General features: G+C 42.8%; 2 protein-coding genes across 2 annotated transcripts in view; one reads left to right on the top strand and one right to left on the bottom strand.

Annotated features, from left to right (window-relative positions):
- Positions 1-7,189: 7,189 nt before the first annotated feature.
- Ramac (RNA guanine-7 methyltransferase activating subunit) lies at positions 7,190-8,699 on the bottom strand. Its single transcript, XM_020175591.2, has 2 exons — positions 8,530-8,699; positions 7,190-7,700 (listed from the first exon to the last, which is right to left on the bottom strand). Exons 1-2 carry the CDS (start codon positions 8,697-8,699, stop codon positions 7,517-7,519), a joined length of 354 nt encoding a protein of 117 aa, XP_020031180.1. The 3' UTR covers positions 7,190-7,516.
- Positions 8,700-10,842: 2,143 nt separating this feature from the next.
- Homer2 (homer scaffold protein 2) overlaps positions 10,843-15,860 on the top strand; it is a 138,871-nt gene continuing 133,853 nt past the window's right edge. Inside the window, exon 1 of the mRNA XM_074061552.1 lies at positions 10,843-10,978. The gene's annotated coding sequence lies outside the window, so the exon portion shown is untranslated. The remainder of the gene's footprint in view (positions 10,979-15,860) is intronic.

The following is a 15,860-nucleotide window of genomic DNA, read 5'->3' as shown; positions in this document are numbered from 1 at the left end:
TTTGGTGCAAGTTATGGTAATTTAGTGACTATCTTAATTGCCTTTGCTGATGTGTGTGTGCGTTTGTGTAGTAATTACTTGATTGTTAAAAGTGATCATGTCCGTTTCTAACTGGCACAAAAATGGATATTAAAAATACAAAATCCAGGATCAATGCGGTAACAGCAAGCCTGAGGCCCCAAGTTCAAACCCCAGTGCCATGAAACAAAACACAACATAACACAAAGTCCACAAGAATAACCAGTAATGAAAACTCTTGAGGGTAAAAGAGCTGCAAGCTGCTCGTCAGTACAACTCTTACTCTGTGAGGAACCAAAGGCAAGAGCGAGGTGCTCGCCAGATCACGGTGCTCCTTGAAGGCAAAGCTTGCTTCAAACTCAGCTGCCTGCCTTGTCTAAGCTACCGTGTCTCCAAACGCTTCCAGAGTGTGCTGTAAAGACATTTTACTTGCAACTTACATGGCCCACTGTTGGGATGCCCTCTTGGACAGGCAACAGGAACAACTCTACCTGGTTTGAACTATAAAGGAGTATGGTGCTCACATACCTGTGAAGTCCGGAGGCCACAGATGGTCAGTTTGACTAAGTGTGTCATAAGGGACCCACGCGCTTTCCTTCCCTTCTTCAGTAATGGCAGCTTCATCCTCATGGCCATGGCTCCCAGTCTCACATCTGTTTATCAGCCCTCCAGCAGAAAGAAGCTGCTCAGGAGAGCTCGGGTATTTCTTTTTCAAAAACTCACCTGCCCCTTGTATTTCAGTCAAGATGAGGTCACATGGCATTTCTAAACCAGCCGCTGTGATCAAGGAATGCCGTGCTATAAGTTCCCTAAGTCAGTGACTTTTATAAAAGAGGATTACTTGCTCAAACCCAGTACTACCCCCCCCCAACACACAAAGAAGAGAATTACTCTAATTCTTTTAGGCCAATCAAAACCCATCCTTGGACTGGAGATAGGGTCAGCATGCTCAGAAACAAAGAATCGGAAAAAGTAGAAAGGAGTGGATACCGAACAGAAACCAGTTTCACAAAAATCTGCGCCCCCTTCCCCCAAGATGGGTTCTTGCTGTGTTTCCCAGGCTGGTCACAAACTCCTGGCCTCAGATGATCCTCCTATCTCAGCCTCTTGTGCTGGGACTATAGGTGTGAACCACCATGCCAGGTTCTACTTTAAGTTGCCATATTTCAGTGGGAACTTTTTTGCTTAATGTTTTTTTTTTTTTTTTTTGAGAAACATAGTATTTTCTAAGGAGATGCATCACAGTAATACTTGATGGATCAAAAACTTGCTGGAGGCTGGAACAAGCCCAGGTGCTATATTCTAGAACATGAGTCCCTTCTTTCCCCGCAAATGAGGTAGTCTTCAGCGGTCTTAAACAGCTTCTCGTTCCACACCATGCTGTGGACCACAGCTGAGGCTCAGGAACCTTGACTTGCTACAGAAGTTTAACTATGCAACTTTCTTCACCTGGGTCCTGGTCTCCCCCAAGAATACTGAAGGAGACCCAACTGCAAGGGCAGCACCAAGGGCACAGAGTCTGCAACCTCTGGGATGTTTCAAAATATCCCTATGCTAGCCTGACCCATTGCCCTTAACTAAGTGAATGCTGGCTACAGTCTACAAAGCGACCTGTGTGGTTTCAAAACAACTGGTCCAACATTGATTCATAATCATGGTGATCTATCGCCCCACCTTAATAAGAGATAATTACTCATGCAAAATTGTATAGTGACTTGGTGTTCACACTGTACTTTGTCAGAACCTGGGAAGGAAAAACCTGCCTTATTCTGCCCTGGAGGCAGGAGCAGATTTTGGACTCCTGATTTCTGTGGGACATTCCACACCTCTTTTGGTGGTAGGGGGTGGGAGGGGAACCAGAGAACGAATGTGGCACTGTTGCAGTGATTAAAGTTCCAAACAGTTGAAAACTCACAGGCCTTAGGAGGTGGTTTTCTGGATCGTGTGTTACCAGCATCCTCCCTTGGGAATTTCAGGTGGTTTGGTAAGTGGTTCCCTAGTTATAATTCATAGTGTAAATTTTAGACCCCACATTGGCCCCAAATTCAGATTTTTCATGCATGTGACTAGAAACAAAAACGAAGCTAGATTTTCAGTTCACATCCAAGAGGTGGCACCATACGCAGTTGCAGAAAGCCACACATAATTGATGAAGGGCGTTAACTCAATTGTTTTTGAAGTGAACCAGCCCTATCTGGAAGCCCGTTCAGCACTGTCTCACATACCCATGCCATGTCTTTTCAGACACTCCTTAGGCTTAGACCCTGTATCTTCAGGAGCTTATCTGAGGACAGTGTGAACTGGGCCCAGCTGGGTACTGGGGAGTCTGGTCGGTGCCATGGTGGAGCCAGCATAGTTCTGACTGCAGCTTTCAGAACTACGTAGCCAGTGTTTCTGAACATGGAACTGGGCTGAGCGTTTGGCAAGGAACTAATTTCTAATCACACCGGCTTATTTAAGAACACGCCTGCCAAACAGGCTGACAGTGAGCCTCTAGTGAGTGCTGCATTCTTCCTTTGGGAAATCGAGTCATCTGAGGGCTAGGGCATGGCTCAAGTGGTAAGGCATCTGCCTAGCAAGCACAAGGCCCTGGGTTCAAACCCCAATGCCACCCTCCTCAGAAAAATGGAATCATTTGGTCTGGGTGTGGTGTGCATGCCTGTAATCCTGGTATTCAGGAAGGAGGCTGAGGTAGGATTGTGAGTTCAAGGCCAGCCTTCGCTATATAGTAAGACCTTGTCTAAAAAAAATAAAAATAAAAAAAAGAAGGAAAACCAAGAAAAAAGTCTTCATTTGGAGAACTTCGGGTCAGAGTCAGGAAAATTGGGCCAGGATCAGGGAGCTGACCATCCAGAGCTCACAGTTCTGCAGGGATGGACCTATTATATCCTGTCTGACCACAGCTCCAATGCTGGGACACTGATCCTTCATGGTCAGGAATTCTTTCTGGGCTCTAAGACAACCATTTATTGCTACCCACATAGGTTTCTTCAAACAGTTGTTTGGACAGAAGAGAATCCTAAAACTGTAGTCACGGGTTATAGACTCCTTGGTCATTCCTACATGAAACCACCTGTGAAGTGGTTTCACTGGTAATAGTGGCTTTCAAATTGTTTCAAAACCTCGGGGGACTGGGGCTCTGTGGAGAACAAGTCCAGAACCGCAAGCCTTTAATCCTCTTGTGAAGCTATACTATCCCATATGGGAGGCGCTCCCCACATGAAGCTGTTGAACACTGGAAATGTGACTTGATTTTTAGAAAGAAAAGCATCAGAGAAAGAACAGAAGAGGTTGAAAGCATGGCATGGAACTTAAGGCAAGATAGAGAAGAGTGAGCAAAGGAAAACGATAGCTCTGGAGCCAAAGGCACATGGATATGTACGTAACTGAGGTATTGAGGCAAAGAACCAAAGAAACTGAACAGAGTAAAGATAGAGTTAAGAACAAAACTGAAGAAAGGATGAATTTCAGAAAGAGTGGAAGGGACCTAGATAATGAGGCCTGACCTAGGACATTTCTCTGATTTCAGACTGAAAGCTTGTGAGCACCCAGACAAGCAGCTGAAGTCAGTCAGGGAGGAGAGACACACATGTGCTTTGCATGTTGCTGATTGGAGTGTGAATTACTAGTGTTTATAAAAAGTTCACTGTTTATTAAAACCAAAAATACATCTCTGTTTTTATTAGGTTTTTTTTTAAATATGTACTCTTAACCCAACAATTCTACTCTTGAGAGATTCCACAGAATACCAAAACAAACTAAAAAACAACCAAAAAACCGCCACTAAATGATATACATAGAAAAGTAATGCAGCATTGTTAGTATGGGCAAAAAAGAAAAAAAAGAGACAACTCAAGCACCTACCTACGGGAAAAATCATAACCAATGGCAAACTCATATGTTAAAATTAACTCATTAGTGTTTAACCCATAACCACGGATCTAGAGTGCTGTCTACTGTTAAGTGCATATGGAATTCTATGTGTGAAAATATAGAACACATTAATATTACCCCACGTGAGTGAGAAGGGAAAAACATGTTCATCAGATCTCTAAATATTTGTGTGATCATGGTGAAACAGAAGCATACACAGCAGCTTAAGTGCAGATTACTCATTTTTGTACCTTTTCACTTCTTATATTTATATGCACACAAAATAGACGTAACCTTCAAATGAGAAAAATAGACACACAAAGCTCTGGCCTTAATGATGACAAAAGCTTTATTAACCTCGTTCAAAGGCTGGAGATTGTAGGGAGTTAAAGGCATTCACAGTGGGAAATACCAAGAGACCATCATCAAACCCTCCCCAGTGCTGTCTCTGGAGAAGTCACTGAAACCCAGGGAAAAGCTAACTGATAATTAATACATGGGGCTCTCTGTGCCCTCAGGGACAGGAATGAAAACACCAGCTGAAGCTAGTCATCAGCCCAAGATGACACTGAAAGATCTGCGAGCTGGACTTTCATTCAAGTCAACCAGAGAAGCCTCCAATTCTGGAGGCACAAACCTGACACTGGCTGGCCACCGGTTATGTGTGTAGTGCAGTGTTGCATACTTTTATATGCTCTTTTTAAATTTTTCATCTTGGAGTTGACATCTACTATTTGACTTGTTGGTGGGGTATAGTACAACAATTTGATAGATGGATACAATGGGTAATGACCAAATCAGGGTAAATGGCATTTCCATCTACTTGTTGGGAACCTTCAGACTTTGCTATTTTGAGAGGTATAACTAATAGTTGTGCTGTAGACTAGCACCACTCCTCTTCCTCTGTTTTCTTATGCATTGTCCATGTTCTGCCCCCTCCCAGTTCCCTTCCTAGCTTCTAGTAACCTCTGATCTACTCTCTACTTGTATGAGATTAATCTTTTTTACTTTGTCTTTTTACTTGTCTTTCTGTGCCTTATTTCATTTAATGTGTCCTCTAGTCCATCCATGTTTCCAGAAATGGCAGGATTTCCTGCTTTTTATGGTATACTTTCACTTAACACTACAAGGGGCCAGAGAAGTCGTCACATTCTATCTTGTAAATCCTTGTATCTCAAGGACTTCAGTCTCCTCTCCATTTCAACCTCCACTGCTCATCTCCACTCTTCTGACAGCATAGATAACTGAACTCCTCAAAGGGAAGAATGTTCCTCAGGTACCTGAGGCCTCAGCCCGACAGAGCAGCTGGAGCGCTACCTCTTGCTCACCCCTGGCAAACCCACATGCTGCAGCCCTACTGCAGCCAGTGTAGCCCAGGCCAAGGGTTCTCATCTCACATCCTTATTTTTCTCAAAAGCTGGTCCCTGCAGACTTCTAGACAGGAGGAAATATTTGCTCTCAAGCTTCCCTTGGAGTCCAATGACATAATCTACTAATCAGATCTAGTTGTTGATTTGGTTCCGTAATAATACAGGAGCCAGGAAAAATCTTTGGTTAGTTATCACACAGTGTCACATAAAACTGTATTTGAATCTGAAGCATTAATCTAAATATTAAGGATATTCCACCAGTGTCAAGAGTACTTTCTCCTATGATCTTGATTCATTCAAAACTAGAAACAAGAATTTTTTACATTTTCTAAGTTTGTAAACAGAAAAGATTGTTGGAGTAAGCAATGTAATTACATTTTTCACACAGAATTAATCAAAGCCTATTTATTATTTCAAAGTCATCACCTATATTTATATATATCAAATACACTTCTGTTAAAAGATATTAAAAAAAAAAACCAAATATGTTTGTTGATGACTAGAATATAGTTTGTTACACCTCACTAGTCCAACCTTCCAAAGTGCTATCACAAGTCCTAAAATCCACAGCTGTAATGGTGTCATAGCTGATGCTGATGCCAGTCAGCTGCTGTCCTAGCTGGTCAGCACCTGGCTTTATCAGTTGGCTGATTCTTTTTTTTCTCCCCTCTGCGTTCAGAGAAGATCCTGAAGTACAGTCAGGTCATTCCTGACTATGCAGGTTAAATATCTAGACCTATCTTTATGTAATAGCACAAGCCTGTTCTTTACTGATATAATTAAAGGGGGTGGGGCAGAACCTTATGTTCAATTTTTATTACCTCTGAGTGTGAATACCTGGTTTATTAGATCATTTCCAGTAAGTTACCTGAAAGGATGTCTCTTCAAGAAGAAGGTGGAGGGAGGAGATGGATCCAGAGCATGCAGAAGTACCTGGGAAAGTCAACTTCAAGAGCCTAAATGGGGAGCTACGAGAAAAGGCAGATTTAGGAAGCAAACTTCTAATTCCTTTGACCCATGCTGAAACTTGTACTCTTAATATTGCCATTAAACGAATCACTTTCCAACAAAAGACAAGGTAACAAAAAGCCAAGTAGCACATCTCAACAAATGAATAAAGGGACTGCCTGCCAAAACTGAGGAGTGAGGTCATGTAAATCCTTTTAAATATGATTTGAATAAAATTATTGTAATAAACCATTAGGATGACTTCACATAGGATGAAAGTGACAGCACCATCACTTTATTTATAGTAGGGGAAGCAGCAAAAGTATGCACTTGGAAATGAGTATAACCTTATAAAATCAACCCACATTAAATACCAAGAAAGTGAGTCAAACTACAGTATTATAAACTTTTGTATAACATTCAAATTCCTTCCCCGCTACACTTGTTAGCAAAAAGCCTAAATTTTGTACAAAGTGCTGTGGGTCCTAAACCTGCCACCACCAGATCACAATGCTGAGGACAAGTCCTCCCTCATTTCAGTCTTACTGGGATTCGAACTCAGCCCTCATGCTTGCTAGGCAGGTGCTCTATCACTTGAGCCACTCCACCAGACCTTTTGTGTGTTGGGTTTTTCAAGATTTGCCCAAGACTGGTTTCAAACCACGATTCTCTTGATGTCTGAGTAGCTAGGATGACAGACATGAGCCACTAGTGCTTGGCTCACAGCTTTATTCTGGACTTCCCTCTAAAGAGTGTCCAAATTAATTGAGGTGCTCACTCCCGCCTATAGAGCAAGTAATCAAAAACTAGCGTCACATAACGAAAGCCTCAAGAAATATGACTGTTTTACCTAGCATACACTATTTAAGTAAGCATAGCTGTGCATTCACAAACTGGCTGTATTAACCTCTACAGAACTTTAGAAACAAGTCCATCTATATACATGGTTATTACTTTCTCTTACAAAGTAAAAACAAGCATTTTCAATTTTAAAGTCTTTATTTCTGTGTTAAAGACAGAACTCCTGAAGGTCAAACAAGGAAAATATACAAACTTAAAGCAGTACTAAACCATGAAACAAAAGAATCTAAGTTTGAAATCAAGAGTATTACCCACTTTTCTTTGGGGAGGGTAATATTTATTCCCAGCAACCACCATACCTGTCTAATGTTTTTTTAAAGTCTCGAGTTCCAAAAAATTAATAATCCAGTCTCTAGAAAAGGATGGAAAATGACAACCAACAAAAGACACACATATCTTTCATATTAACGGGTGAGCGGCTCTGCTAAAGGCTGCTGACACCTCCATCAGTAGAAGCCGTAGGGAGGCTGGCCATAGCCATACTGTCCATATTGCTGTGGAGGGTAAGGCTCTCGTCTGCGCTGCGGGTAATTGTCACCCCAGGGTCGTCCGTGCCACTGATTTGATCGATTGTCACTTGGCCATCCCCGTCTACTATCCCTACCTCTGAACTGTCTGTTATCTTGCAACCTATGACAATAAGACAAAAAGGTGTTTAAACTTTCCTGGTAAGAAAATTAAACATGAGAAGTCTATCCCAGGTCATAATGCACAATAAACTAGAGTAAAAACATTTGTCTCTATAAAACATTACAGTACCAGTTAGTCAAACTTCCCTAAGATTTAAATCATTCTTTCAGTATCATACTGGATACACTTTACAGAGAAAGGAGCAAATAAATCCAAGCTACTCAACAGTTCTGAACCAAACTGAAAGCTATTCAATTGTACAAAACCAGTGGTAATTTATTCCTTTGATTATCCTTAATTATTAAATAGAATTTCCACTATATAAAACTCTCTAAAGTATAGTAAAATCACAACATACCTTTATGGAACCAAGCACAAAGACTCTACGTTTCAAAGTGTATTTGCAAAGAAAGTCTACAGAAAGGACATATATTTTTCATTTATTTGTTTTGAGACAGAGTCTTGTCATGTAGCCCCAGTTGGCCCCAAATGTGCAATCCTCCTGCCTCTGCCTCCTATGTGCCAGGACCACACACACACACACACACACCATGACCATGCACAGCTTAAAAAGGACATATATAGACCAGGGGTGCAGCGTGTGTGGTGGAGCACTCACCTAGTATGCATGAGGCCCTGGGTTCAATGCCCAGTACCACAAATATTTATGGCACCGCTATGTGCCAGGCACTGTTGCTAGGCAGTAGGTATACCACACTGGGATGATTGGTTGCTAGGCAATAGGTATACCACACTGAGAACATTGGCTGCTGCCTTCACAAGCCTCACAGTCAAGCATCTGCATTTATTCTCTTGAAGTAATACATACCGATTGCCTCTATTCCTTTGGTTCCCGCCAGCTCTGCTATTCCATTCCTCAATAATTGGAGGGGACTCAGGAGGGTGTTTCAAGTATTCCTGGTACTCTTTGTCAGCTTCTGTGAATCTGCTTGCAAACATCTCTTCAAAATTGGGAACAGCTTTAGAAGTGTCAGTCATCCTGAAATTCTGTACAACTTTTAATTGTTTCTATTAGAAAACAAAAATCTAAAGTTAACACTACCTTACCAGGTAATGAAAAACCAAGACGTGAATAATACTTGCAGGATATTCAGAAAAGTCCCTATGTATTTTTAAATTTAAGATTTTAGACATCTATCAACATTTCTAACTACTATATCCCAGGCATTGTGCTAACTTGGACCCCACAATACAAAGATGTATCTTAGACTCTATCCCCAAGGAGATCTCAGTCTGGTGAAAGAAGTAGATATGGTGTGAATATAAAGGGAGCGAAGATGCCAAACAGTGAGTTAGGAGAGGTGCACAGGGACAAACTGAAAAACTGTATGCAAATAATTCTCTACTTTTTCTGGTAGACAAGGAGTTACAGATGGCTTAAGAAGGGAAGTCTCAAGATCCAATTTACTATTTAGAAGGACTGCTTTTTAACAGGGTAAAGAATGAGATTAGACTAAAGGCAGATTACTGTAAAAATGTAGGTAACATGCTAAAGGGTTAATCTGAGACTGTGAGAACAATTTTCAAAGAATTCCAGGAGGAATTAAACACCAAGTAGATGTGGGGGGAGAGGGAAATAAAGGGTAACCCTCAGGCTTCTCACCAAATAACTGGACACATTAGTTCCACAGCAACTACAAGAGTGTGCAAGGATGCTCTCTGAATTTCAAGTCTGTTATGCTACATACATCCAAAAAGAGTCAATTCACAATTAACTATCTGAATAAGAGTTAACCCGTGAATAGGAGAGATACCAATCAACAACGTTATTGGTGGTTAACTCTCTAAGAGTAGGTGAAGCTCTTCCGGAAGAATGTGGAGTAAAAGTGTCAAGGAACTGAACCTTGAGAACATCCATGCTTAAACAACAAAGATAAAGGGATAAGAGAAAGTACAGGTAGATTAGAGTCCAACCAGAAGAGATTATCCAACAAGGCAAAAGAATAAAGGCCCAAAGTGGCAAATCACATAGTAATAGAACAATTAATTGGATTTAGCCATAAAGGGTTGATTATTTTGGAGTAGGAGGGATTGAAACAGGACTGTAAGTGATTGAACAGTAACTGCAAAAAAAAGGAACCGGAATTCCTCACTGAGTGTAGAGTAAGTTTCCAAGCTTGGGTCAAAACAGAAGTAGCCAGGTGAGAAGGTGCACACCTGTAATCCCAGTATTCAAGAGGATGAGGTAGAAGGATCTAGACGGAGTTCGAAGTGAGCTACACAGTGAGACGCTTGACCCAAAAAAACCAAGACCAGGAGAAAAAACAAAAGGTGAGCTGGATGCAGTGGGAACCCTTGTAGTTCCAGCTGCTGGAAGGGCGGAGGCACGACTGCTTGAACCTAGGATTTCTGGGCCAGATCCTGTGGCAACTGGAAAATTCACTAGATTAAATAAGACACACCGTAATGGTTACAAAAACTGACACGTGCCTCGGCCGAACTTCCCAGATCAATTACGTCTTCCTTCAACAGGAATTCGGAACCGTATTGTCAGACAGCCCTCTGTACAAGGTCTGTGCCCGAGACGCCGGGCACAAAGCTCATTTCACCCAGCGTCTGGGAGCGGCCCCCGCCACCCGGTGCGGTCAGCGCTGCCCCCCGCCTCGCCCGCCTCCGCCATCCTGCTCTAGGACGAGACGCCTCCGTGCCACAAATAAAACCCCACCGCGCTTTGACTGCGGGCGACAAGGCCGGGTCATGACTGATCGGAACAGGGGAAGACCAAGACCCCCGACGGATAACCGTGCGACCTCGGCACCAGGCCGACAAACTCGCTGCAGGCGGAAGCGATCACGCGGGCTGACCCCGGGCCGCAAGGTAGTGGCTTCCGGTGTCGCCGAGGAGTCCAGACCGTTGGGCTCGGGCCGCCCCGTTCCCTCCATCGCCCCAAATGGGCTACTCACCCGGCAAGGGCTGTGTCTACCAAGCTCGGGCCGAACCGGGCCGGCCAGACACGCAGGAGAAGTTACCCCTGTCCTCCCCCCACTCGGGATCTCAAGCCCACTTCGGCTCTCCAAGGTAACGGAAAGCGTTCCTCAGGACGCCTACAACCACGTGACTTCCGCTTCCGCAGGGCAAAAGCGGATGCTGCTGCCAAGTCTCGCGATACCTGGCGTTCTCCGGGGGATTTTTGTTTCTTCCAAGGGTGGCGCGCTGCGCAGCACTTTTCCTAGATCTGAGATGGCGGGGCTGAGGTGACTGGACAGAAAAAGCCATCGCCACCACTTAACGCCTGCTAGGCTGAGAGCCGGCCACGGGTAGGGACGGAAATCCCGGGACTGGGCCGAGAAGAGCGAAAGGCCATTTCCGGCCGCCCGTTCCTGGAGTCCCGAGCGCGTGGGGCGCGGGCGCGCCGTGGGGAGGAGACGCCAGCAGGCCGGGGTAGTGAGGTTTCTGTAGTCCGTTCCGTGCCGGTTAAGGCAGAAGCACCACTTCTCTGCCCCTCGCGCGGTGTCGGTACCCATCTGTCTCCAAGGATCTTGGCCGTTTCTTCCCGAGTCTTCCGCGAGGGTGCTAAAGCTGCGCATCCCAAGCATCACTTGGCCCCTGGGGCGTTTCCCCCCAAATCGCGTCCCAGACCGCCCTCCCCTCTCTGTCGGTACAGTCAGCAAGAAGGGCCCAGGTCTAAAGAGGACGCCGCTTCTCCTTCAGTCAGGCGTCGGTTGTGCCGTGATTCTGGCATCCCTCCGCCCATGCGCATTGCCCCCACCTGCGCCAAGTCCCCACCGTCCCCCGAACGCGGCAGACGCCCCTCCTCCGCCACCACCGTCCCGCCAGCATGGCTGCAGGCCGTGGCGCACTGTGCACGGGCCGTGCACGGCTCAGTCGCGCCTGCCGGGGTGCGCACGTGCTCGCACACACGACTGCTCCAGATGCGAAATGCCCTCCATTTTCCTTACAACCGTACTGACCTCAGCTCCATCCAAAAAGAAGTTCTCCTTACACGGAATGTCCGTGGTACCTTCCGAACTTGCGTTAAATTATTAACACTTTCTTCCTTTGAACTACTACACTACACCTTGATGTAATTCAGTCCTCCGTGTCAGGGTGTGTAATACTGTGCTTCACGTAAGCTAAGCACTTCATGAGCATTTATGGAAGGATTGGAGGAACCATGAATGGTCCACGCCATGTTTGAGAAACACCCACCCAGCAAAAGTGTATAATAGGGTGGTATTGATGGGAAGATAGGGTAGTCCTGGCGTCTGGTAGTAATTGTTGTATCTCGTGACCAAGGTTACAGTGATTCAATAGTACTTTCCTTAGTAACTGAGGGGATGATGGGAGAAAATGATTGGTAGGAAAAGAAAACAGGGAAGAGTCCAATTCCTTGAGCCTAGGAAATGGGGACTGAAAAGGAATATAGAGAGTATGACTCAAAGCAAAAATGAGCTCAGAGCTCAAGTAGGTTTGTAAGATTTGAGATGGTAGTGGAATATCCAAAAAAAAAAAAAAATTCTAGGGGTTTGTTAGAAATTCAGGACTCAATAAAGCTAGAAAAGAAAGGCTATGCCTAACTATGCAAATGTGAGTCATCCATGAAGAGCAGCAGTGGAAATAATCAGTAATTAGATCTTTCCAGGGGAGAAAATATTTATAGAGAAGAGTAGAAGGTCATCGCCTACACCTTAGGAATTATCCATGTTTAAGACTTAAGAATAGGAGATAGAAAACTTGAGCATTGTAACAATTGAAAAACTAAGAAAAATGCTTCCTTCCTTAGCATCGGGACTATTTGGAAAGAGGGCAGTTGTTGTAGTCAGTTTGCTTTTTCCCTTGTGTGTTAGTTAGCTTTCTATCGTGACAAAAATCACCTGAGACAATCTACTTAATGAGAGAAAAGGTTTACTTTGACTCACAGTTTGAGAGGTTTCAGTCCATGGTCACTTGGCATTGTTGCTTTAGGCTCGAAGCAACATAGTACATCGTGATGGGAGTGTGATAGAAGACGCCTGTTCCCTGTGGCAGCAGGGGAGCAGAGAGGGGTCCTAGTGTCTCCTTTAAGGGCACCCCAGATGACCTAACCTGGTAAAGGCTTCACCAACTCCCAATAGCACCACAGATTGGGACCCAGGCATAACACATGGGTCTTTGGCGGGACAAGTCAGCCCTAAACCACAGCACCTTACAACTGCTATGTATGGCATTATTCGTAAGCCACGAGGACTTAGAAAAGAAGAATGCATTTCTTGCCTTTAAATCCATACATGGTACTTTGAAGTTCCTATGAGGAGCTCTAGGTGTTTCAGCAGCTTTCGCCTTCTCAAATGAAGTTGTTTCTGCTCATGTTTTCTCCCCTCCCCCCATTTCTTGGGGTGCTAGGATTTGAACTCAGGGCTTTGTGCTTGCTAGGCAGGTATCTACCACTGTAGCCACACCTCCAGTCCTCATAATGTTTTCTTAGACACTGTTATTTCCAGCAATTTCTGTATCTCATTCTCTGAAATCTGGAAATAATCTGTTTATGAAAGAGAATTTTCTAGATAACTGACCCTTCAGCTCTTAAGCATTACAACTTTTCATTGGAACTATTTATGAACATTTACATAAAGTTTTATACTTCTCTGATCTAACCAGAGTATTTGGGGCTATATAATTTAATCTTCACTTGGCAACAACTGAAGGTCATCGTTAAGAATCAGTTATGAGATCCTACTGGATGGAAATATTCTTGGTCCTGTTGATAGGTGTGAGAAAAAAAAGTGTTTTGCTGCCTCTGTCACTGTCGCTCTCTTACTGGAAATTAGTGTCCCTCTCAGTGTTTTGTCTTCTAGCTACTATATAAGTTGCTCTAATTTTATCCATGGCTTTCTCTAGTGGCATAAACACATTTAGAAAGCTTCATTATAAATGCCATGCTTTTTTTTTTTTACATCTTGCAGTCTTCAAAAAGAGGGAAATAGGCTGATGTATAAACTATAACAATATAATACTTGGCATATAGTAGGTGTTAAAATATGTTTGGGAACTGGAAGAGATAATGGTGAAAGTCAGAACTTGAAAACTGGGCCTCTTCAAGGCAGTTCAAATTTTCCTGAACTATAGATAATGTACGTTTGAGTAATTTATCATTAAATGTGATCTGTGCTTTGTGCTGCATTATTTGAAGCACAAAACTTTGTATTATTTGAAGCATAAAAACAGCTTAAAGAGTTAAAAGCAGCAGTGAGGGCTGGAGCTGGGCTCAAGTGGAAGAGTGCTTAAAGCAATGAAGGGTGTGATGAGCACTATGTAAAGGAATCCCACATTTATAAATAGAATCTTGTCCTGATCATCTTTCTTAGGACCACTGAGAGCTAAAGACAACCACTGAGAAAACCAGCCTGTTATAGTGCCCTCAGCTCTAGTAGCTCCCATACAATTAGATGAAAGACTTAAATGCAAAATGCAGAAGTCAGAGCAAATCCTCATGCTGATAACCAAATGCAGGCCGTTCACTAACTCCAACAAAAAAGGATCAGCTGGACGTAGTGGTACAGCTCTATAATCCCAGCACTCAGGAGGCTGAGGCAGGAAAATCAGTTTAAGGCCAGCCTGGGCTATATAGTGAGACCCTGTCTCAAAAGAAGATCACTTCTTTATATCACAGAAATATTACAAAGTATAAATTCATAAGCTAGTTTCTGATTTTTTAAAGAACCTTTATTTAAATACTAAAATAGTTAAATGGCCAACTACAAGAACATTAGAGAATTGTATAAAAGGCCTCAAGATAAAGCAGTTCAAAAACTTTCCCAAAACAATGACTATACGGTGAACCAAAACCACTAGCATGCATGCTTTATAGATGAATTTACTGTTTTCCTCAATATTGAGAGCAAGAGAAAACAAGCTTAAAATATGACATTAAGGCAATTGAAACATTTAAGAAATACACACATGCATTCATAAAGACTTACAGAATAATTCATTTAGAAAATTCAGTGTTAGTAAGAACTGTCCTATAAAACAAGTAGAGAAAGAACAACTATAGTGCCACTGTGTGACATAGAATCATGTTAGGAATACATAACTGCAGCTTTCTCTGCTTTGCCTTGAATGTACAGATTAATCTGAAAGTCATAGGGATGGAACACCCTTCAAACAAAAAACTGTTGCTGTACGAATGTTTGTGCTCCACTTTAAAATGCAGCTGTCCTAAACTATTATTTATACAGTCTTCTCTCTGAGGCCTGCCTGCACATAAAATTAAGTGGAATGAGAAACCGAAACACTTTAATTTTGGTTACCTCAAGCACATTTCCTTCCCACCCCTAACCCAGTCAAGGATGGAGTGTTGTATCAGCTCTAGTGACTACTAGAGGGGAAGTTAATTAAAACTACAAGCCAGAAAATAGTTCTAATTAGTTTTGGGGGATTGTAATGGTTTAATGGGTTTTAAAATTTTATCAAAACTAAGAAAAAAATCCAATTTATCAACCCATTTGGAATAAGATACATGAAATTTATGTTACATATTCAAACTCCCGATTATCCTTTAATTACTTTTGATAATTCAACACAAGCCAAAGAAATGCCTTGTTTAATGTCATTAAATACTTCAAGTTAAAGTAACTTGCAAAAGATAGGAGGTGACAAAGAAAATCACACTGGGTTAGTTTTCCTTTGGTTTAAGATTGCATTATATCAAATCAGCCCTGTTAATTTTCTTATTTAAGGATGTTTCTTGGGGAGAATCAGAATATGACACTATCTGATACCTGCTTTGTATATCAGAAAAATAATGTACGTCAGGCGCTGGTGGCTCACACCTGTAATCCCAGCTACTTGGGAGGCAGAGATCAAGAGGACGTGGTTCCAGGTCAGCCCAGGCAAATAGTTCTTAACACCCTATCTTTAAAATACCTGTACAAGAAAAGGGCTGGCAGAGTGGCTCAAATGGTAAAGTGTCTGCCTAGAAAGTGTGAAGCCCTCAGTTCAAACCTCATTACTGCCAAAAAGCAAAATAAATCAAGAAAAATAATGTGCTTAGAAGATTTCACCTCCTTTAGTGACTTACCTGCCAAAATGACTTTTTGGAAAACCAAGGTTTCGTCTTGTTGTATTTGGTAATTGGTTAGGGACATTAGATTTTTCCACTTTTTCTTTTGTAGGAACACAAATATAGGGACATGCTATGGGACTGCGTGTCTTCAAATT

Source organism: Castor canadensis, chromosome 19 (genome assembly GCF_047511655.1).
Source record: "Castor canadensis chromosome 19, mCasCan1.hap1v2, whole genome shotgun sequence".
Taxonomy (NCBI): Eukaryota; Metazoa; Chordata; class Mammalia; order Rodentia; family Castoridae; genus Castor; species Castor canadensis.
The sequence above is the reverse complement of the archived record's forward strand: the minus strand, read 5'-3'. Positions and strand labels throughout refer to the sequence as shown.

Bases quoted from the DNA above. Each gene is read 5' to 3' on its own strand.
- Ramac (XM_020175591.2), bottom strand. From the start codon at position 8,699: ATGACTGACACTTCTAAAGCTGTTCCCAATTTTGAAGAGATGTTTGCA. The intron at 7,701-8,529 runs GTATGTATTACT...TTATTGTCATAG, and splicing joins CAAAGGAATAGAGGCAATCG to GTTGCAAGATAACAGACAGT.